The sequence below is a fragment of the Plecotus auritus genome, assembly GCF_963455305.1.
Source record: "Plecotus auritus genome assembly, chromosome: 9".
NCBI classification, from domain to species: Eukaryota; Metazoa; Chordata; class Mammalia; order Chiroptera; family Vespertilionidae; genus Plecotus; species Plecotus auritus.
In genome coordinates, this window is record NC_137783.1 from 20,560,996 (window position 1) to 20,585,104 (window position 24,109).

A 24,109-nucleotide genomic window follows, 5' to 3' on the forward strand; every position below is an offset into this window, starting at 1 on the left:
CATGCCCTTGACCGGAATCGAACCTGGGACCTTTCAGTCCGCAGGCTGACGCTCTATCCACTGAGCCAAACCGGTTTTGGCCACCATCTGCATTTTAATGTAGTTACTCTGGGAGCCAGAAAAATCTTTTTAAGACCCAAGGAAATTAACGTCAGGCACTGCAGTAGTCGGGCGATGGAGGATATTCTGCTGGATAGGTCCAAGGTGTCTGTATCATGATTTTCTAATAGTATCACAGATTAAGCAGTAAATAAAAACACTTCCCTTGTAACATCTCACTCATTAGTAGATGTAATTAATTAAATGTTGGTTTCCTAAACCCAGTAAACCAATATTCTGGGGGGAGGGGGAGAAGCCATGATTTATAGCAGTTGCCAATTTCCGGAATAAATACTCCCACTGTTGTGGGTTTCAAGTTTCAGTACGATGTCACTGGATGCAGGATTGGGAAGAGATGCACACAATCAGCTCTGTGAGCTGGCTGCAGCACACCACCTCTTCAACCCTTCTTTGTTTGTTCTAAGCAGGGTTAACAAACAATATGCCTGCAGGGGTCAGGCAGACCATGTTACTGAGCGAAGTGTGGGAGACTGTACTGGGCACATGACTGGTCTAATGGGGGCAACTGCTACTCAATCCTAGCTGACCATTGCCCTGAGGGAATGGAGGCCCATCATTGCCAGACATTCTGATTTTTCAAGAAAGACTGGAAATCCAAATAATTATGAGGCATAATAAAAATGATGGCATCTAGTTCAATTGCTTTTAAAACAACTAGATAGGCAGCCCCCCAAAATCATGCTTGCAGAAGAAACATCAATTTCTGTCATAGTTTATACAAACAACGCTATACACAGTGATCTGTTGATTATAGTCTACACTCTACAGTCAATCAATTTAAAAGTAATATTTACAGCATTTAAGAAAATTATTTTGTATCAATAAACCTGAATTTCACATATGATCCTTAGGTGGCAAAATATAAGTCCATAAGATACATATCTTAGTCATTAAAGGTAGTACTTGCCCTAAGGAGAAGGATCTATAAACTAGTGTTCAAAAGAAGATGAAAAGCTAAAATTTGTTTTGTCTCATTATAATCAAGCTTTGCCTCATCACAGGTCCCTTGAAAAAGGTAGATGACATTGGACTGTATTTCATTCCAAAGGAGTAAATTTCAGCTACATGACTTGGAATAGAGATAAGGTAAACAGGGCAGAAGTGGTGACGGGACTTACCCATGTGCCCAGGTAGAGGCTTGGATTGGTATATCGAACGGCAGGGACCGTACCTCGTCCAGAGTCTTCTATGAGTACAAAGGCCAGCTCTATGGCTGCTAGAATAAGAAGAAACCCAACAAGCACCTGGAGAGGAAAAAGACCACTGTTAGGAGGACATCATTCTTTAAAATAAAATGGTTCCAGTAACTGATGGTTAAAATGGTATGCAGTGATTCCGATAACACACCAATAAATACTTCTGGAGTGAATGGATACATGTGTTCAAGCAATGGAATAAAGTTCGAAGTATGCTAAGTGTTTTTGAGGAATGTTGAGTGGGATGGTTTTAAAATAAGTCTACAAATTCTTTGATATGCCTCTCTTCCATAAAGCTCCTCTTTCCTTGAGTGTGTTTCCTTAATGATTTGTTTCTAATGAGTAGAATATGGTGGAAGGGACAGTGTGTGACTTCCAAGACTAGCTGGCTTCCTCCTTGTTCTTTCTCTTAGATCACTCACTGGCCCCTCATGAGGACATTCTAGCTCTATGGGGAGGTTCGCTTGGTAAGGAATTGAGTCCTGTCAACATGTGAGTGAGTTATCTTAGAATCAGATCCTCAGCCACAATCAAAACTTCAGATGACCTTAGTCCCAGCATAGTAACTATCAGTTCATGAGAGACCCTGAAGCAGAACCCAGATAAGCTGCTACCAAATCCCTGATGCAGAGAAGCTGTGAGATAAAAACTGTTTACTTTCAAGCTGCTAAGTTTTGATGTAATCAGTTACACAGCAATAGATACCTAAGGCATAGATTTAAAAGGAGGATCCCCCACTCTAGTTGGAATGGCACTATTACCTTTCTTTGGTCTTAGTCCCAGCCATTTCCCCATATAAACTTTGAGGTTAACATTGCAAACAATTGCAACTCTGTCATCCTAAAATGACTACAAGCCAATCAATATTTGTCCGATGAGCTAATGAGACATGATGCACATTGTATTGTTCGAAAGGGCCACCACCCTCATCAGGATGGAAAATTACTACCTCTGCTGAGGAGGTCCACCAGCATCTTAACTCTCAAAATAAAGATCCTTAGTACTGTCTTGCCTACCCTTTCTACTCCCATCTATCTATCCCTACTCATTCCAATGTCTCATTCATCCAGAATGACTCAGGCAAAGGTACTGGGCCCTTAGCAATGAAAACCAGCCAACGAGGGAAATGAATCACTTTTAACCGTAGGAACAGTGCTATTATTTAACAAGGCTAGAGTGAAAACACATTAATAAGAGGAATGCATGTTTCTGGAGTATATAATATGCTGCACAGTATTGTGCTTTCCTCACATGAGACTGTGAATTGTTTTTTGGGGAAAAATAATTGATTTTGCAGTGCTAATTTATGTTTGCCTTTAGGTAAATTAGGAGGTAAAATAGAGCAAGTTGGAGCTAAAGCACCCATCCTTGAGATAAAGAGAATACCAACCAGCACACCACTCCTTAGGCCAAGGAAAAGGAGGGGGCCTTGTCATGGGCTTACATATATTAAACTCATACAGACTTATTAAAAATACAGGAAGCAATTCATATCAAAAAGAACCAATTTACACTATAAAGAACTCTTACAAAGCAATTTTTAAAAACCAACAAACCAACAACTAATGCAAAATATCTATATATATAAAAAGCCTAAGCAACCGAACAACCAGTCGACTGGTCACTATGACAAGCATTGACCACCAGGGGGCAGATGTTTAACGCACAGAATCGGGCCTGTGGGAATCGGGCTCCTTCCTGTCTGAATCAGGCCTGCGGGGATCAGGCCGAAACCGGTTCTCTGACATCCCTTGAGGGGCCCCAGATTGAAAGAGGGCACAGGCCAGGCCGAGGGACCCCACTGGTGCACGAATCCATGCATCGGGCCTCTAGTAGAATATAAATGGTTAATTTAAAGAAAAAGAAACACAAAAGGCTTTTAAACATAAGAAAAGTTGTGTACTCTCATTAGTAAAAAAAAGAGTGCAATTTCAAATTATGACATACCACTTTTCACTTATCTGATTAGCAAATATCAAAAAGTTTGATAATAAAAAGTTGGTTAGAGGAAAAACCTCAATGCAGGGAACTTTATACTGGCTATAAAAATTTTGAGTCCACATACCCTTAGCCCAGTAATTTCATTTCCAGGAGTTCATCCTACAGACACACTCATATCTATGAAGCTATTTATTACAGCATTGCTTATGATAGTAGAAAATTAGAAACCACCTAGATTTCTATCATTAGGGCACATGAATTATGGTATACTCAAATAACAGCATCTCAAGTTGCCAATAAAAAGAAGCAGATCTTTATGTGCCAAATGGAAAAATCTTCAAGACATAGAAGAGTATATATGTGACATTAACATTTGTGTGAAAAAAATATACGTAGGTAGTTATTTGTACAAGTATGAATTATCTCTGGAACTGGTATTGATGGTTGCCAGCTCAAACAGGAATGAGAAACTGGAGTACCATGAACTTCTTTTTATTTTTTAAATATTGTAACCATCTGTAAATTATCTATTAAAAAGATAAAATTTAAATACACTACCCCCCCCACATTTAAAAAAATGAGCAAGTGATGTGAATAGACAATTCACAAATGAAAAATAATCTTAACAAAAAATTTTGAAACATATTTTTATTGATTTCAGAAAGGAAGGAAGAGGGAGAGAGAAATAGAACCATTTATGATGAGAGAATAATAGATCGGCTGCCTCATGCACACCACATACTGGGAATCGAGCCTGCAACCCAGGCATATGCCCTGACCAGGAATTGAACCGTGACCTTCTCGTTCATAGGTTGATGTTTAACCACTGAGCCACTCCAGCCAGGCAATCTTAACAAATTTCAAAAAATCAATTGTATTAGTAAAACAATGTGATGTAATTTTGCATGTAAAGTTAAAAATATATTATGTAATGCTGGCAAGGGTGCAGAGAAATGAATTTTAATGCACTTTTAAGACTATAAGTTGACAAAAATCTTCCTAGATTATAAAAAGTTTCCATTATGTTTCAAAAGACTTAAACTGATCATATACTTTGATAGAGTAATTTTACTTCTAAGAATCTATTCTGAGGAATATTCTGAATTGTAGGCAAATATTTATACACAAGAATGTTAACTGGAGCCTCATTTTTTTAAAATATTTTTTTATTAAATTCAGAGAGGAAGAAAAAGTGAGAGAGAGAGATAGAAACATCAATGCTGAGAGATTCATTGCTTGGCTGCCTCCTGCATGCCTCCTACTGGGGACCAAGGCCACAACCAGGGCATGTGCCCTGACTGGGAATCAAATCGTGACCTCCTAGTTCATAGGTCAATGCTCAACTATTGAGCCACACCCAGCTGGGCCTGGAGCCTCATTTTTAATAGTGAAGCACTTATAAAACAAAAATTACCCAAAAGCAGTTGTGGAGAGATTTGTTGGGAGGAGCCAATGCTGCAAGAGTTGTTAAAATAACTTATGGTATACTCATGTGCTGAACGATGTTAGTGATCAGAATTATGTTTAAGAATAATTTTAGCCCTGGCTGAGTTGGTTAGAACATCATCTCAATATGCTAAGGTTGTGGGTTTGAACTTCTGTCAGGGCATATACAGAAATCAACCAATGAATGCATATATAAGTGAAATAACAAATCTATCTCTCTCTCTCTCAAAATCAATCAATAAAATTTTTAGAAGAATAATATTAACTTGGGGAAATGCTTTTTATATCATCTGAAGTTAAAAAAAATAGACTACAAAATTGCATATACAATGAGTTAAATTATGTTTTAAAAACATGCATAGAATGCATATAAGAGTAACCAACGGATGCAAAACATTGGGGGGTGAGGGCAGGTATGGGAGTGGGGTGGGGGGGGGGCAATGGTAAGATATGTACACATATAATACCTTAATAAAAATTTGAAGAAAAAAAAAAAAAAAAGAAGGCAGGATTTGAGTAAGACCTTTGAAAATGAGTAGGTAGTTACATTTTTGACAGATGAAATGTGAGAGAGACTCTGTTAAAGGTAGTTGATGCCTATTAGTTTGACTAGCATCCTGGCAAAAGAGAAGTACAATGGACAGGGAACATTGAGACTCATGGGAAAGCGTGACAGGCACAGGAGTGTGGGAGAAGGGACTGCAGGACAGGGTGGCCAAGGGCCTTTCTGACACGTGGGAAGTGAGAAGAAAGGTCCTGGGAAGACATCAGCATGCCCTATCATCAGGCCCTTCTCTCAAAAATCACTTCTAAGCTAGATGTTATCTACAATGAAATTGTGTAATTATTTGCAGAATCTGAATTCAGAATTTCACATTTTTCTTACTTTTATTTCTAATAAATTTTATCTATTTGTTTTTGGCTCTTAAAAAAAAAAAAAAACATGCATAGAAAAAGGCAAGAGGGGGAGAAACCAAGATGGCGGCATAGGTAAACACCTGAACTGCTGCCTCGCACAACAATTTCAAAACTACAACTAAAAGACAAAATGGACATCATCCAGAACCACAGGAAGGCTGGCTGAGTGGAAATTCTACAATTAGAAGGAAAGAGAAAAGCACACTGAGACTCAGAGGAGCTGCAGGAGCCAGAAGTACGGAGGTGCACGCGGAGAGGACTGAGTGCGCGGCTGGCTTTCTCAAGAGGGAGAGAGACAAAAGCTCCCGACTGCGCTAAACTACAGTTCCGGGCGAGACTCTGGGGACTCAGACTCATTCGGGGAGAAACTGGACTGTCTGGCAGTGGGTGGAACTCGAGGGCGGCTTTTTCTCAGAGGTGCTTGTAGCAATTACCACAGGACACTGAGACACAGGGGCCTATTAGGGTAGGGCTGACAGGAAACCAATACTGTCTGCTCTGCCCTGAGACTTTGCCCCATTCAAGCTGAGCACAGAAGCTTTTACAAGTCTTGTTTCATAAGGGTCTTTCCTGCACAGAAGTTCTCCCAGCGTAGACACAGCTGATCCTCACAGCCAATTGGCCTGGAGGTCAATTCCTCCCAGTGATACCAACAACAATCAAGGCTTAACTACAACAAGACTGTGCACACAGCCCACAAAGGGGTGCACCAAGAGTGTTCACCTCAGGTAACTGGGGAGGCTGAGCCACTGGGCCCTATAGGACACCTAGCACACAAAGCATTCTATCAACACAGGGAAGCAGCAAAAATGCGGAGACAAAGAAACAGATCACAAATGAAAGAAATGGAGGAAAGCAAATGACTGGATATAGAGTTCAAAACCACGGTTATAAGGTTTTTCAAGAATTTTCTAGAAAAGACCGATAAATTTAGCGAGACCCTCGAGGATATGAAAAAGGATCAACTAGAAATTAAGCATACACTGACTGAAATAAAAAATATTATACAGAGACCAAACAGCAGACTAGAGGATCGCAAGAATCAAGTCAAAGATCTGAAATACAAAGAAGCAAAAAACACTCAACCAGAAAAGCAAAAAGAAAAAAGAATCCAAAAATATGAAGATAGTGTAAGGAGCCTCTGGGACAACCTCAAGCGTACCAACATCAGAATTATGGGGGTGCCAGAAGAAAGAGAGAGAGCAAGATACTGAAAACCTATTTGAAGAAATAGTGACTGAAAACTTCCTCCACCTGGTGAAAGAAATAGACTTACAAGTCCAGGAAGCCCAGAGAACCCCAAACAAAAGGAATCCAAAGAGGACCACACCAAGACACATCATAATTAAAATGCCAAGAGCAAGGAGATCCAAGATGGCGGCGTAGGCAAACACCTAAACTGCTGCCTCGCACAACAATTTCAAAACTACAACTAAAAGACAAAACGTCTATCACCCAGAACCACTGGAAAGCTGGCTGAGTGGAAGTTCTACAACTAGAAGGAAAGAGCAAACAGCATTGAGGGGTGCACAAGCACTGAAAAGCTGAGGTACGGAGATGCACTAATCGGGCTGGCGACGGGTGACTGGGAGCGCTGCTGTTTTCAACCCGAAGGGAGATAAGCTCCCGATTACTCCGAACTCGTTTCTGGGGAGACGCGGGGGACCCAAACCTCTACAGGGAGAAGCTGGACTGTCTGCCGTGGGCTCGGAAAGTGAGGGAGGCTTGCTTGCAGGGCTGCGCGCAGGAACAATTGTTTATTGTGCTGGGGCGCAGGACGCGGGGACACGGTGGGAGACGCAGAGCTGCAGAGCTGGCTTACTGGCAGCCATTGCTGTTTGCCGCCCTAGCCTAGTAACGCCCTGAGACCCCGCCCTGCACAATCTACGAACACACCCAAGCTCCAAGCAGCGGCTTTAGCATATGAATGGCGTGCCCTATCGCAGCTTAACCTAGCAAACTTGCAGCCCGGGTCAGACAGCTCCAAAACCTCCAAACCCCAAGCAAAGAGGAGAAAACTGTAGTTCTCACTGTAGCTCCTGCTGGGTGGCCTCAGACAGTAGCTGACCTGCACCCCATTGGAGATCCAGAAGACAGTGTACCTAGTGGTCAGTGTGAGACACCAGATTTCAACTCCTCACATCCATAAGTGACACATTCAAGAGGCAGACTCAGTGAGCACCAAAGCCCCACTGAAACAAGTCCTGCACCATAAGCGTGTCTCCAGCACAGCAGTTCTTCCATTATAGACACAGCGGGTCCTCACAGCCAATTGGCCTGGAGGTCAATTCCTCCCAGTGTACCAACAGCAATCAAGGCTTAACTACACCAAGACTTTGCACTCAGCCCACAAAGGGGTGTACCAAAGGCGTCCACCTCAGGTGACTGGGGAGGCTGAGCTACTGGCCCCTATAGGTCACCTACCACACAAAGCCACTCCATCAACACAAGGAAGCAGCAAAATGCGGAGACAAAGAAACACGTCACGAATGAGAGAAATGGAGGAAAGCAAACTAATGGATGACATAGAGTTCAGAACCACATTTATAAGGTTACTCAAGAATCTTCTAAAAACTGCCGAGAAACTTGATGAGACCTCCGAGGAGCTTAGTGAGACCTTCAAGGACCTTAATGAGAATGCCCAAAAAATGGAAAAGGACCAGTCAGAAATTAAGCATACACTGTCTGAAATAAAGAATATACAGAAACTCAACTGTAGATCAACGTACCCCAAGAATCAAACCAAAGATCTGAAATATGAGGAAACAAAAAACACCCAACCAGAAAAACAAAAAGAAAAAATCCAAAAATATGAAGATAGTGTAAGGAGCCTCTGGGACAACTTTAAGCGTACCAACATCCGAATTTTTGGGGTGCCAGAAGAAGAGAAAGAGCAAAATATTGAAAACCTATTAGAAGAAATAATGACAGAAAACTTTCCCTACCTGGTGAAAGAAATAGACTTACAAGTTCAGGAAGCACACAGAACCCCGTACAAGAGGAATCCAAAGAGGACCACACCAAGACACATCATAATTAAAATGCCAAGGGCAAAAGACAAAGAGAGAATCTTGAAAGCAGCAAGAGAAAAACGGTTAGTTACCTACAAGGGAGCACCCATACGACTGTCAGCTGATTTCTCGGCTGAAACTATGCAGGCCAGAAGGGAGTGGCAAGAAATATTCAAAGTGATGAATAAATGTAGCAAGAACCTACAACCAAGATTACTCTACCCAGCAAAGCTATCATTCAGAGTTGAAGGGCAGATAAAGAGCTTCACAGACAAGAAAAAGCTAAAGGAGTTCATCACCGCCAAACCAGTATTATATGAAATGCTGAAGGGTATTCTTTAAGAAGAGGAAGAAGAAGAAAAAGGTAAAGATAAAAACTATGAACAACAAAGTGACATCAAATACATACCTACCAACAAGTGAATCTAAAAATCGAGTGAATAAAAAATCTGAAGAACAGAATGGACTGGTGCATATAATAGAATCAGGGACATAGAAAGGGAGTGGACTGACAATTCTCAGGGGGGAGGGGGTGTGAGGGGTGCGGGAAGAGACTGGACAAAAAGCTTACACCTATGGATGAAGACAGTGGCGGGGGTGGGGGGGTAAGGGCATAGGGTGGGGTGGGGAATCAGGTGGAGGGGAGCTATGGGGGAAAAAAAGAGGAACACCTGTAATAATCTGAACAATAAAGACTTATTTAAAAAAATAAAATAAAATAAAATAAAATGCCAAGAGCAAAAGACAAAGAGAGAATATTAAAAGCAGCAAGAGAAAAACAGTTAGTTACCTACAAGGGAGCACCCATAGGGACTGTCAGCTGATTTCTCAACAGAAACTATGTAGGCCAGATGGGAGTGGCAAGAAATATTCAAAGTGATGAATAGCAAGAACCTACAACCAAGATTACTCTACCAGCAAAGCTATCATTCAGAATTGAAGGTCAGATAAAGAGCTTCACAGATAAGAAAAAGCTAAAGGAGTTCATCACCACTAAACCAGAATTATATGAAATGCTGAAAGGTACTCCTTCAGAAGAGGAAGAAGAAGAAAAAGGTAAAGATAAAAATTATGAACAACAAATACATATTTATCAACAAGTGAATCTAAAAATCAAGTGAATAAAAATCTGATGAACAGAATTAACTGGTGAATATAATAGAATCAGGGGCATAGAAAGGGAGTGGACTGACAATTCTCAGGGGGAAAGGGGTTTGGGGGGTGCAGGAAGAAACTGGACAAAAATCGTACACCTATGGATGAGGACAGTGCGGGGGTGGGGGGTAAGGGCAGAGGGTGGGGTGGGAACTGGGTGGAGGGGAGCTATGGGGGGGAAAAAGAGGAACAATTGTAATAATCTGAACAATAAAGATTTATTAAATTTTAAAAAAAAAGAAAAAGAAAAAGGCAAGAGTTTCCTGTCCAAGATGCAGGTTTAGTACTTTATCTCCCATCCTTCCCCAACCCACTGAAATGGTAAAGTACCAAGAAATAAATTCATAATAGCACTGAGAATATGAATGAAAAAGGGTAAGCTCAGTAGATCAGATAAGTTTTAGAAGACAAAAAACATACGTGTCAATGGTGACAGGTAAAAACAGAAAAAACCATCACCCAAAACACACAAGAAAAGACCACAGTGAAGGGAGGTTGAGTTTACATTTCTAGTTGCTGTGCTTGTATCTTCTATCTGCCCCACCAGATTCACTCCCCACTCTTGTTCCTTCAAGCCTAGAGTGGTAAGTTTGCTGCTTAAGCTCCAGGTCCCTCTGTAAATACAACTTCCTCATATTATCCTGTTTTGTTTCAGACATCTGTTTCCTGTTGGGACCCTGACTGGTAGAGTTGCCTCCTCACAGCCATTCTCCTCTTCCTAACAGAACTCTTCTATTGTAAAATGCCTATCCTACTCAGCTCAGCCATATGTTTGGGTAGAAGTTGGACCCATTTCCAACCCCATGAGGTGAATTAAAACCAGTGATAATGGTTCCATTCCACTGGCCTGTGACTGCTTTAGCCATGGACATATGACACAATTCCGGCCAAAGAGAAGTGGGGACAGCTTGTGAGAACTAGCTTGTGGGGACTTCTGGGAAAAGTTTTCTTCACCGTTCAAAGTGATATATAGATCCAGAAGATAAAGAACTCTTTACAACTCAACAATAGAAAGACACAAATAACCTAATTAAAAATAGGCAAAGGGTTTATTGAAATAAAAAAATTTTCCAAAGAAGGTATTCAAGTGGCCAAAAGAATATGAAAAGATGCTCAACATTATTAGTCATTAGAGAAATGTAAATCAAAACCACAATGAGATACCACTTCACATCTAGGATAGTGACAATCAAAAAGGTGACAATAACAAGTATTGGTAAGGATGAGTAAAGAAGTCCCCCCTTATCCTCAGGGGGATATGTTCCAAGACCCACCGTGGATGCCTAAAACTGCAGATAGTATTGAACACTATATACACTATGTATTTTCATATATATACATAAACTTGATGGCTTTTCTTTGGCAGATCTGAACTGCCAGCATCACTATTCTTGCACTTGGTGCCTTTGTTAAGTAAAACAAGGGTTCCTTTACACAAGTGCTCCAATACTGAGACAATCAATCTGATCACACAGATAGCTACTAAGTGACTAACGGGTAGGTAGTGTATACAGCATGGAGACAAAGGAGTGATTCCCATCCCAGGCGAAACAGAGCTGGATGGTAAGAGGTTTCACCACACTACTCAGAACAGCATACAACTTAAAACTTATGAATTGTTTATTTCTGAAACTTTCTATTTACTGTTTTCAGACTGGTTGACCTCAGGTAACTGAGACCACGGAACGCAAAGGATAAGGAAGGACTACTGTGTTAGAAACTCACACATTGCTGGCAGGAATATAACACGGTGCAGGCACTTTGGAAAACAGTTTGTCGGTTCCTCAAAATATAGAGTTTCCATAAACTTACCAAATGAGTCAGCAATTCTATCCCTAAATATACACCCAAGAAAATTGAAAACCTATGCTCACCCAAAAATTGTACACAAATGTTCCTAACATCATTATTCAAAATAGGCAAAAAAAGAGAAACAATGCAAATATCCATCAACCAATGATTAGATAAATAAAATATGGTATACTCATACAATGGTATATTACTCAGCCATAAAAAGAAATGGAATACTGATACAAGCTACAACCTGGATGAACTTTGAAAACATAATGCTAAATGAAAGAAGACAGACACAAAAGGCCACATACTGTATGATTGCATTTTTATATGAAATATCCAAACTGGGCATTTAGAGAGACCAAAAGCCAATTTGTGGTTGCTGGGGGAGGAGGGGATGAGAAATAACTGTTTAATGGGTAAAAGATTCCCATTTCAGGTGATGAAAAAGTCCTGGAACTAGATAGTGGTGATGACTATACAACATTATGAATGTATTTAATGCTACTGAATTGTATACTTTAAAATGATTAAAATGGTTAATTTTATCTTATGTATATTCTATTACAATAAAAAAACAACTTTCAAAAGTATTGCATAATTCCAAGTATAAGAAATGTCCTGGATAGACAGATTCATAGAGACAGGAAGTAGACTTAGAGTTGCCAGGGACTGGAGGAGAGGGGGAGAACAGGATGTTACTGCTTAATAGGTACAGGGTTTATTTTGGAGCGATGAAAATATTCTGGGATTTTAGACAGTGGTGATGGTGACTATATTTTAAAAAAACTATGAATTATACACTTTAAAGAGGTGCCTTCTATGGTATGTGGATTATATCTCAGTAAATCTACTTGTTGAAGTGACTCATAGGGGCACCTGACCTCTTTATCTGCCTCTGGACACTGACATGGGTGTGACACCTGGAGCTGCTGCAACCATCCTGCAATCATGTGCTAGCCTGGTAATTGGCTTGATATGCTGAAGTAAGCAGAAGAAAGATTAAAACAATTAGCTACCTGTTGATGTTGTTGAGCTGCTATGTTAACAAATCCTGGAGTTACACTACCTCTGGACTGTTTGTTTTATAAGAAAAATTCTTTACTGTTTAAACCAGCAGGTATGACTTCCAGGTGAGAGAGTCTTAACCAATATAAATCTATTCTCTGTAGTCAGCCCTGACAGTGAGTAAGAATGGGAAACAGGACAGAAGTCAGTCTTAAATAAAATTCTGTGTACAGAACTACGGTAGTATAGTTCCACCAGTCACTTTCTTCTCTTCCTGACCCCCACCCCATCACTGCAAATCCACTGACAACAATTATATTTACCACCCGTACCCCAAACAGTCTAAAACAAAAGTACTCTCTAAAGAAACTGAATCCTTTCCCTGAAAGATGCCTAATGGGTAGAGGGGGTATTGCTGCCCCATAGTAATTTCATCCAGAGTAAATTCACTGGGCACACAGTAGGGGTAGAAAGGTACCACCCAAGATCCTGCTCTTGGGGGAAGCCCATAGTCCAAATAGTCATGCAAATCTCAGAGCTCACAGGCAGTCCTCCCATCAGGAAGAGGCCAGATGGGGAAGCAGACATATATAATGGCAGAGGAACCTACTCCAGCCACACATGTTCATTAACATATAAACATATTTAAAAAAACAAAAACAGAACACTAATAACCACCAGAAAGTTGAGAAAAGCCAGTACTATTAAAGCAGATAATCAATATAATTAATCAGAAAAACTGATTCTTGCATGAAACAAACAGAAATAATTAATTGAACAGAAAATAATGTTTATTTTAAAATTAATGTCCTACAAGAGATTTGAGAAGACATTGCATCCATTAATAGTTTGTTGGTTTATGCTGTTGTTTTTTTAAGAGGTATACTCAAAAAGTAAGAAGAATTTTTAGAAGTCAAATCTGTGATTACTAAAACAAAAGCTTTTTAGGATGACAGAAAGAAAATTTGGAGAAATCTTTCAGAACATAAAAAGAGAAAAAGAAAATTTAAAAAGAGAGAAGTTGAGAAGGATGATCAATTCAGAGTCCAACTAAAAGAAGTCCTGGAGATATAAGATTTTAAAACTGGAGGGGGAAAATGGAAAGAGTAATATATGAAAATTCCACATGCGTCCTCACATAAGAAAACCATGAGTCCTCAGGTTGAGAGTGGGAGAATGAAAGCCCTATTTCAGATCCAAGTTTGGGGAGATGAGCGATGATGGCTGGATTGCCTGAATCGAGAGGACAGAGGACACATCATATAGTTAATTTTCACCTCATTGTAGGTGCCAACTGAATTACAGTCTCCTGATATAGAACAGCTTAAGGATAGGAAATCCCACGTTCCCTTCTCAAATACTAAAAAGACAACAACTACATATTTTATTGATTTTGGTACCCATTATTGGTGTTCAGGGTGTCCGCTCCCCAGAAGCTTTCTAAATCACTATCCTTTTGCAAAATTCAAAGTCATCTTAACTAAGTAATATAGCAAGGGACCAGGGAGGCATAAGGCAGGTGGAGAGAGGGACACTCACAGAACATGTCTCTACCTGAGTCAACAGCACCTGGGAAGGCTGGTTAAAGACAGGGAAGAAGACACTTACCATATACCACCCAGAAAATGTCTCTATGGTGCACCAAGGAATTAGAAAATACTTGGGTTCCATACCTGCTTAGCAAGGTAGAGTTTGGTTATAGAAGATCTCTTGGTCCTGGATCTATACACATGGAGAAGTTGCCAAGGTGCCAGGAGCCAAAGGAAGCCCAAGGGAATCCATATCAGAACAGTTTGTTCAAAGCAAAGTGGCAGGTCCGCCTCCGGGCTATCCAGCAATGAGGAATTCTGGGGGACCAAAATGTAAGGATTGTTAGTTACATGATTTTGAAGACAGAAGACCAGCCCTAGCCCACACCTTCCACCCCAACCCGTTTCCAAACAATTTTAACTAAGTTGTATATCTACATCCAGCCTGACGCTTCTGCTGTATTTTTCTATTCATCTCCATTGATACAAGTTCACAATTTAATGACATGTAGTGACTTTTTTGGGCCAATGCAACCATTAAAGACCTTTCTTCCTGTGATTCTAAGTGAATTTCCCCACCAGTCATTGACTAAACTTCGCCAATGCATTTGCCAAGTTGTGGGAAGAAGAGGGACTTTTCTCCAATCCAAATGGAGAGAATAGTTCCTTGGGATATAAAAACTTTTTCTTATTCTAGTCTTTAGCACCAAATGAACTCATTGGCAGACACTCAAATATGCAGGCAGGTAGAATGCTTAGTCATGCTATGACATTTAGACTCCAGAGAGCTTATGTCAGAAACCCAGGAGGCCTCAGCATAGAAGCACAATGAAACTGTTGAACAGAAGGCTTATTCCCAGCAAGTTCTGTACTCGTCTTTGCATTCTGCAATAATGAGAAGTGTCTTGTGAATTGAGGGTGGGGGCACTAGTTCTTATATTTGAGTCATGTGAGAATAGATTTTTCTCTCCCAATAAATATTTTGGAATTGTTTTGTATGGCTGTTTGAACAGATTCTCTGAAGAAAAGGTTAAGGTGCCCTGATCAAGATGATCTGCCAGATAACTCTTAGAGAGAATTCTCAAGGGTTGGCCTATTAAGCCCCACCTTCCTGAGGTATGTTTTCTGGTCTTGGGACCCAGGTTCTTTCTAAGACTGGGAAGTGCTGCCCAGGTGCTCTGCTATCTCACTTCTGCTCTTCTTATCTCTCCCTAAGGTTACCTAACTTTAAAATCAAGAAGACTTATATAAGATATTCAAACTACTTTAACATTCTAGGTAATTCTGATGATGATGCTAGGAGTTTGTAGACCACACTTTCTTAATACCACTAAATCCAAAGTCCCTTCTCATTCTCTCTTCCATTAAACCATTTGTTTTTGTTGCTCACACTGTGTATCTCAAAATTCTCTGCTCTAATGTTTCAAAAAATTGTCTCAGTGCTCATGATGTCCAGATTTGCATCCCTATCCTCAGCTTCCAGTCCACATCACTAATCGCCAGTTACTCTAGTTCAGAGCATTATTGTTTCATCATCGACATTATTCAACAGGACTCAGTCATGGACCTTCTCTTCTTCCTCCTACCCCACAAATCACACAATTCCTACTCTTAACATTGATGAAATTAGAAGCCATTTTCCTATTTCTCTTTAGAGAGGCAATTTTGTAGGTAGCTTGTCCAAGAAAAAAGTCTGGGATACAATAAACATATGTTATAAAATAAATATATTACTGCCCAAATGGTGTGGCTCAGTGGTTGAGCATCAACTTATGAACTAGGAGGTCACAGTTCGATTCCCGGTCAGGGCACATGCCTGGGTTGCGGGCTCTGTCCCCAGTGTGGGGCGTGCAGGAGGCAGCTGATCAATGATTCTCTCTCATCATTGATGTTTCTATCTCTCTCTCCCTCTCCCTTCCTCTCTGAAATCAATTTTTTGAAAGTATTTTTTAAAATTTAAAAATAAATAAGTAAATATATTACTTCTCCCACATAGAATATCCTCTGGAGATATTATGACATTCTTTTATTTTAAAAAAATACCCTGAGCTTTAGACCAACTGCATATTTAACTATTCTGATTCTGCCTTATGGCCACTTTAGGCTAATCTATTACTTGTTCTGGTTTGAGAAGAGAATAAGTGTAATTTCTTACCCAAAAAGTAGAGTTGCAGAACTCCTCCAGCATGATTCCTGGAGCTCTTTTGAAATGAAGACTCCCGTATCACTGTTGTTTCTTATTCACTCTTTTTCCTCAGAGAAGGTGGAAGGTGAGTAGTGATGTGTCATCTCCCATTCTGATGTTACAACTCAAGGCAATTCTCCTGACCTTTCATCCCAACAATTTAATCGTTAACCTTGCTTGAAGGTATGTTTACATGATCCCAGTGGACAGCCATGTGACCGAGGAGACCCGGGGACAGATTCATCAGTTCACACAAGCACCAGAAGCCTCTGTAGGTGTGAGCATATCTAAAAGGAACTACTGCCCAGCCCTAACCGGTTTGGCTCAGTGGATAGAGCATCGGCCTGCAGACTGAAAGGTCCCAGGTTCGATTCCGGTCAAAGGCATGTACCTTGGTTGCGGGCACATCCCCAGTAAGAGGTGTGCAGGGGGCAGCTGATCGATGTTTCTCTCTCATCGATGTTTCTAGCTCTCTATCCCTCTCCCTTCTTTTCTGTGAAAAATCAATAAAATACATTAAAATAAAATAAAATAAAATAAAATAAAAAATAAAAGGAACTACTGCCCAGCCGGTGTGACTCAGTGGTTGAGCGTAGACCTATGAACCAGGGGGTCACGGTTCCATTCCTGATCAGGGCACATGCCCGGGTTGCTGGCTCAACCCCCAGTGTGGGGTATGCAGGATGCAGCTGATCAATGATTTTCTCTCATCATTGATGCTTCTATCTCTCTCTCCCTCTAGACTCTTCCTCTCTAAAATCAATAAAAAATACATTAAAAAAAAAAAAAGGAACTACTGAAAGATGTTAGCAGAGCTGACTGGCAGATCAGGAGTGGAGAAGCCTTTACTTCTCCGGAGGACACATGATATAAAGAGAGAAGCATCAAAGGAGGGGTATGCACCCCTAAACGTGCAGTTTCACTTCTGCTTAAGGCCTTAGAGTTCATAGAAGTGTGAAATATCCTCCTCCTTTGGATTTTAAATTAAGAACATAGAATTTAACAGATGGTTAAACGTTGAAAAAGGTTACAAAATAGCATATTCAATGTGAACCTACACATATGGAATTTATGCATATACGCAACAAAATGTTAACCTTAGCTGTAGAATCATGGGTGATTTTTATTTTTATTTTTGCTTGTCTGTATTTTCTGATTTTTCCATAATTATCAGGTATTACTTATGTAATAATATTTTTAAAGCAAATTTTTGTATTGTGGTAAAAAAAACAAAAAACCAGCACATGACATAAAATTTACCGTCCTAACCATCTGTAAGTGTACAGTTCAGTAGTACTAAATATATTCACATTGCTGTGCAGCCAATCTCCAGAATTTTTTCATCTTGCAAAACTGAAATTCAATACCCATTAAACAATAGCTCCTCTTTGCCCTCTTCTCCTAGTAAAGCAAGTATTCTTTTAAAATCAGGACATCCAAATTAGCAGCACGCTTGCCAACATATTAAAGGGCAAGCACCATCATTTGGAAGATCATGCGGAACCATTTTGGTTGTCAACACACACAAAAAGCCACTTCTATGTTCTGTGGGTATATACAGACTGTATCTACAGAGATTAACAAGAAAATAATATATATTTTAATGTACACATACATATATATTCTAATGTATACTTAATACCTGGCCTAAGTATTAAGTAATGTATATTTAATACCTCTGGTTATCTTAAATTCACAAATAATAAAAATATTTACCACTAGTACCAGTGGTATGTTCTGGGTTATTAATATTGAAAGGTATGTAAATGTTATTAGAACATTTACTCAGTTATTGTCTCATAGATGGACTTCCACACTTTTCTGTGTGCCTATAACAGGGTTAAAATGATTTAGGATAAAGGCATAATCAGAGTTCACTGGCTTTGGTACAGACCTCTGATCATACCAACAGAAGCAAACTGGAAAGATGACAATTATAAACGTTTAAAAATCCACCAGTGAAGACAGATGGAATCCTAAATGAAGCAAAGCAGGGGTTAATTTGGCCCATAGGCCAAGTCCAGTGGACCCCTGTTTTCATCTGACCTTTGTTTTTACATTTTTTAACTATAAAACTCAACATGAACAGTCTTTCCATAAGGACTCTTGGCCCACAAAGCCCCAAATATTTACTATTTGACCTTTAAAGGGAAAGTTTGCTAGCCTCTAAACTGAACTCCAGAAATGACAAGACCTTCTAAGATGGAAGCGAGCCATAGCAGCTTTCACCTCTGCCTGAAACAGAGCAGGAGGAGAAGCCTGCCACAATGGTTCAGGAGAAACCAGCCTAATTCTAACCAGTCTTTCAGGCCAGGTGTGGGGCTGGCATCTAAAAGAGCCCTAGATAGTCACACTGCACTGTCCCCAACTCTTTGTCACACTGGTCTTCAACTGCTGAGACTCATACTACAAAATGGGAGGGAACAGTTAGGACAGTGGTCGGCAAACCGCGGCTCTGCTGACTAATGAGTTTGCCGACCACTGGACTAGACTAAATGTTACCGTGTAGTTGGAAGCTGTGAGGTTTAGGCAATTGTGGCATATTGTGTGCAAAGAGGTAAAGGGTAGTATATGACAGTGGTCGGCAAACTCATTAGTCAACAGAGCGGCAAGCCGCGGCTCGCGAGCCGCGGTTTGCCGACCACTGGTGTTTTTTTTTTAGGAGAACTGAGAGAAAACTCCCTACGCACTCTAAGCTTTCACCTCTGGAAGTCTTAAAAAGAGCTAACAGAAACCCCTCCAATGCAATTCCACCTTCACAGAGAGTAAGGCAGCCCCAATCATTCCTTGAATGGCTATGGAAAGCAGCAGGCAGAAGGGGTTGATAAAATTCTCACAACCCAGAGAATTTTATCAAGAATTTTCCCACCTAAGACTTACCATCAAAGTATGCAGCATGAAGGTGCACCTTGTCCCAGCTTAGATCCCGCAGGTCCTCAGCTCACCTTCCCTGGCTCATCTGGTAAGTGGTACAGATAGTGATTAAGTTTTTTGGCTCTTACAAGCTAAGTCATTTTTCAGATTTGCATTTATTTAATATTCTTCCCCTCTGGTGTCAGTGATATAGGATTTTGGTTATCTGACCATTGGTGATTTCTGCCAGGTGGCTTGCTTTTCTTCCTTTCTTCCTTTCTTTCTTTCTTCTTTCTTTCTTTCTTTCTTTCTTTCTTTCTTTCTTTCTTTCTTTCTTTCTTTCTTTCCTTCCTTCCTTCCTTCTTCCTTCCTTCCTTCCTTCCTTCCTTCCTTCCTTCCTTTCTTTCTTTCTTTCTTTCTTTCTTTCTTTCTTTCTTTCTTTCTTTCTTTCTTTCTTTCTTCCTTATTGTCTAAATTTTTCAGGTGGCTTTCAATAGGAATCCATTCTTTGGCAGGAGGTAAATACCAGGAAAAACTAGTTTGTTAACCTTATTTGTTTGTTTTTGTCTGTTTGTTTTGAAGGTTCTGGTATTTCCTGGTATTTATAATTGCAAGTTTGAGAAGTTAATATCATGTGCTTCTGATCAGAGATAGAATGCACTGGGTACATTAGCTTTGTATGTGCACCCATATGGGTTCCTTTAATTCTAAGTATCAGAGCCTTCTTCCTCCCTCTAAACCTCTAGATTTTTTTTTCATGTTTACTCATTTGTTGTAAATATCTGAAAAATGGAATTCTAATACCAGGGAATGATGAAAATATACAGTAGGTCTCTATAGGAACTTTTGACTTTAATAAAAGACAGTATCTTAGGGGAACATTAAAACAGACAGGAACAAAATCCGTGACAGGAGTCAGCTTTTTGATTAGCATATTAAAGTCTCTAAATGAACCCAATGAACATCAAGAAAGACAAAAGCATACAGCAAACAGTATGCTGCTCCCTCATGTACAGTGGTCCAATTACTTTCTCATATGATTATGTTTTTTGGGACTTTTGTTTATTTGTTTTTTAAGATTTTAAAATTGATTTTTAAAGATACAGGAAAGGAGAGGGAGAGAGAGAAACATCGATGTGAGAGCAGAACATCAATCTGCTGCCTCCTGCACGCCTCCTACTGGGGTTCGAACCCACAACTCAGGCAATGTCCCCTGACTTGGAATCAAACCAGCGATCTTTCAGTGCATAGAATGACACCCAACCAACTGAGCCACCCTGACCAGGGCTCATATAATCATGTTTTATGAGTTATCTACTCCCAGTGTATTTGTCCTCCATAATTAGGTCAACTAAATTTTGATAGAAATTTGTAATGTTTACCTTCTAGTTCCTCAATATGTACATTCTAAACTACTCATATAATCAAATGGTCTTCTCATACTTATCAGATAAATGTATGAAAGCATGAATAAAACGATAAAAATAGGGTGCCAAATGTTTGTTAGAGATTGTGATTATTCTCATACTTGTTGCTTTCTTCCACTGCTAAATATCTGAATGATTAAACGTTATATGGCCATTATCCCAAGTCAACATCCAACTGATGACATGTTTTCAAAAAGGGAATAAAATCCTCATGTCTGAATCCATTCCTTTCGGAGCTAATTTTGACCAAAGAGGGGAAATGAGAAATTCTGATGAGTGAAATTATTGGTACTAACCTAGCTTACCTAAAGTGGTGATACTAATGGCACATGGGTAAACATTAGACAGCTCTGTCATGCTTGCTTCAAAGCCAAACTCCAATGACCCAGCCAGCCTACTCAATATTGGCCTTCCCATACTTTGCCCTCAGCTAATCATCTTAATCAAGAAAAACGCTTACTTTTCCTAATTTGTATACTTTCCTTCCTTCCCATCTCTTTTATAAATCTGGTTTTGCCTTTGTGTATTGACAACAGTGTAATAACAATCTCCCTCATGTATAAAAGCACTGGTATACAGACATCTAACTAAATATCTGAACTGTTCTTGGACAGTGATGTCTGTCTTCTAACTCTCTACTTACCAGATGGAAGAGGAACTATTGCCTGGGTTCATCTGGCAAGTAGTTGGAAGAGCAAATTAGCAATGCTTAAAAATGTTCATTGGGACTGAAGAGAAGACCTAGTGAGTAGTATGGTATGAGTGGGATCATTTTCTAAAAATAATATGTAAGTTCCCTGTGATATCTACTGCAAATAAGAGGAACAAAAGTAATTGATAGGAATTATAATCATGTGTGGGCACAGGTGTGTAAGAAATCTGTATGTTCAATTTTGCTGTGAACCTAAAACTGTTCTAAAATAATTCAAGTGAAATGTCAATATTGATTATTCCATGGGCAAGGGAGAGCAGGATATTTGGGCACTTTACTGTTTACATTATACATTGGCAAGGGTGGCATAAATGTCAGAGAAGTTTCTGCAAACCAAAACAGGTTCTGAAAGAACTAATGGAGATAATTGCAGAACCATTATCTGAAATCTTTTAAATCACTGAGAATAGGAAAAGTATTATAAGACTGAATGAGCAAATGCCTTGATTTTTTAAATATAAAGGTGCTAAAAATCAGATAAAATCTCACATTAACTACTGGAAAGATCTGGAAAGGTTTGCTAAATGAAGAAAATTTTTGGAGGTTTGAAAGGAAGATAATCATTAAGAACCAGAATGAGAGAGAAACCAAGATGGCGGCATAGGTAAACACCTGAACTGCTGCCTCGCACAACTTCAAAATTACAACTAAAAGACAAAACTGACATTATCCAGAACCACAAGAAGACTGGCTGAGTGGAAATTCAAGAACTAGAAGGGAAGAGAAAGGCACACCGAGTCTCAGAGGAGATGCGAAAGTAAAGGCAGAGGTACGGAGGCGCGCGCAGAAAGGGCTGGCAACTGAGTATGTGGCTGGCTTTTTCAATCCACAGGGAGACACAAGCTCCTGACTGCTCTGAACTCCAGTTCTGGGCGAGACTCTGGGGACCCAGACTCATTCGGGGAGAAACTGGACTGTCTGGCAGCAGGTGGAACTCAAGGGCAGCTTTCTCTCAGAGGTGCTTGCAGCGATTACCAAGGGACACTGAGACCCGGAGGCCTCTTAGGGCAGGACTGATGGGAAGCCATTGCTGTTTGCTCTGCCCTGAGACTCCGCCCCATCCAACCTGTGCGCAGAGGCTTTTGTATATGAATGGCCTGATCCTTTGAAATCAACTTACCTAACAAACTGCAGCTGAGTCAGAGAGACTCAGAACATCCAAAAGAAGGCCCAAGGCCCCACAACAGCTTGCATTGTGTCACAGCTGGGCCTCATCTGGGCACCTCCAAAACCCAAAGAAGAGGAATCTGCAGATCTCTCTGTAGCTCCTGCTGGGTGGCCTCAGGCAGAGGCTAAATTAGCACCTCCTTGGAGATCCAAGAGCCAGTGTACCCAGGGGTCAGAGTGGGACCATCCAGATTACAACTCCTCAGATCCATAAGGGACACACTCAGGGGGCAGACTCAGTGGGCACCAAAGCCCTACTGAAGCAAGTCTTGCCTCATAAGGGTGTCTCCAGCACAGAAGTTCTCCCATCATAGACACAGCTGATCCTCACAGCCAATTGGCCTGGAGGTCAATTCCTCCCAGTGATACCAACAACAATCAAGGCTTAACTAAAACAAGACTGTGCACACAGCCCACAAAGGGGTGCACCAAGAGTGTCCACCTCAGGTAACTGGGGAGGCTGAGCCACTGGGCCCTATAGGACACCTAGCACACAAAGCACTCTATCAACACAGGGAAGCAGCCAAAATGTAAAGACAAAGAAACAGGTCACAAATGAAAGAAATGGAGGAAAGCAAACTACTGGATATAGAGTTCAAAACCATGGTTATAAGGTTTTTAAAGAATTTTCTAGAAAAGACCGATAAATTTAGCGAGACCCTCGAGGATATGTAAAAGGACCAACTAGAAATTAAGCATACACTGACTGAAATAAAAAATAATATACAGAGATCCAACTGCAGACTAGAGGATCGCAAGAACCAAGTCAAATATTTGAAATACAAAAAACACCCAACCGGAAAAGGAAAAAGAAAAAAGAATCCAAAAATATGAAGATAATGTAAGGAGCCTCTGGGACAACTTCAAGCGTACCAACATCAAAATTATGGGGGTGCCAGAAGAAGAGAGAGCAAGATACTAAAAACCTATTTGAAGAAATAATGACCGAAAACTTCCCCCACCTGGTGAAAGAAATAGACTTACAAGTCCAGGAAGCCCAGAGAACCCCAAACAAAAGGAATCCAAAGAGGACCACACCAAGACACATCATAATTAAAATGCCAAGAGCAAAAGACAAAGAGATAACATTAAAAGCAGCAAGAGAAAAACAGTTAATTACCTACAAGGGAGCACCAATAGGGACTGTCAGCTGATTTCTCAACAGAAACTATGCAGGCCAGACGGGAGTGGCAAGAAATATTCAAAGTGATGAATAGCAAGAACCTACAACCAAGATTACTCTACCCAGCAAAGCTATCATTCAGAATTGAAGGTCAGATAAAGAGCTTCACAGATAAGAAAAAGCTAAAGGAGTTCATCACCACCAAACCAGTATTATATGAAATGCTGAAAGGTATTCTTTAAGAAGAGGAAAAGGTTAAAGATAAAAATTATGAACAGCAAATACATATCTATCAACAAGTGAATCTAAAAACCAAGGGAATAAAAAATCTGATGAACAGAATAAACTGGTGAATATAATAGAATCAGGAGCATAGAAAGGGAGTGGACTGACAATTCTCGGGGGGGGGGGGGGAAGGAGTGTGGGAGGTGGGTGAAGAGACTGGACAAAAATCATACACCTATGGATGAGGACAGTGCTGGGGGGATAAGGGCAGAGGGTGGGGTGGAAACCGGGTGAGGGGA

At 40.3% G+C, this 24,109-nt stretch overlaps 1 protein-coding gene across 1 annotated transcript in view; it reads right to left on the bottom strand.

The window, feature by feature from the left end:
• ABCC2 (ATP binding cassette subfamily C member 2) overlaps window positions 1-16,425 on the bottom strand; it is a 71,464-nt gene extending 55,039 nt beyond the window's left edge. The window contains exons 1-3 of the mRNA XM_080641799.1: window positions 16,274-16,425; window positions 14,263-14,436; window positions 1,239-1,364 (exon numbers count right to left, since the gene is read on the bottom strand). Of these exons, the coding sequence (XP_080497925.1) occupies window positions 1,239-1,364; window positions 14,263-14,436; window positions 16,274-16,306 (333 nt within the window). The 5' untranslated portion in view covers window positions 16,307-16,425. The remainder of the gene's footprint in view (window positions 1-1,238; window positions 1,365-14,262; window positions 14,437-16,273) is intronic.
• Between the last annotated feature and the right edge of the window lie 7,684 nt (window positions 16,426-24,109).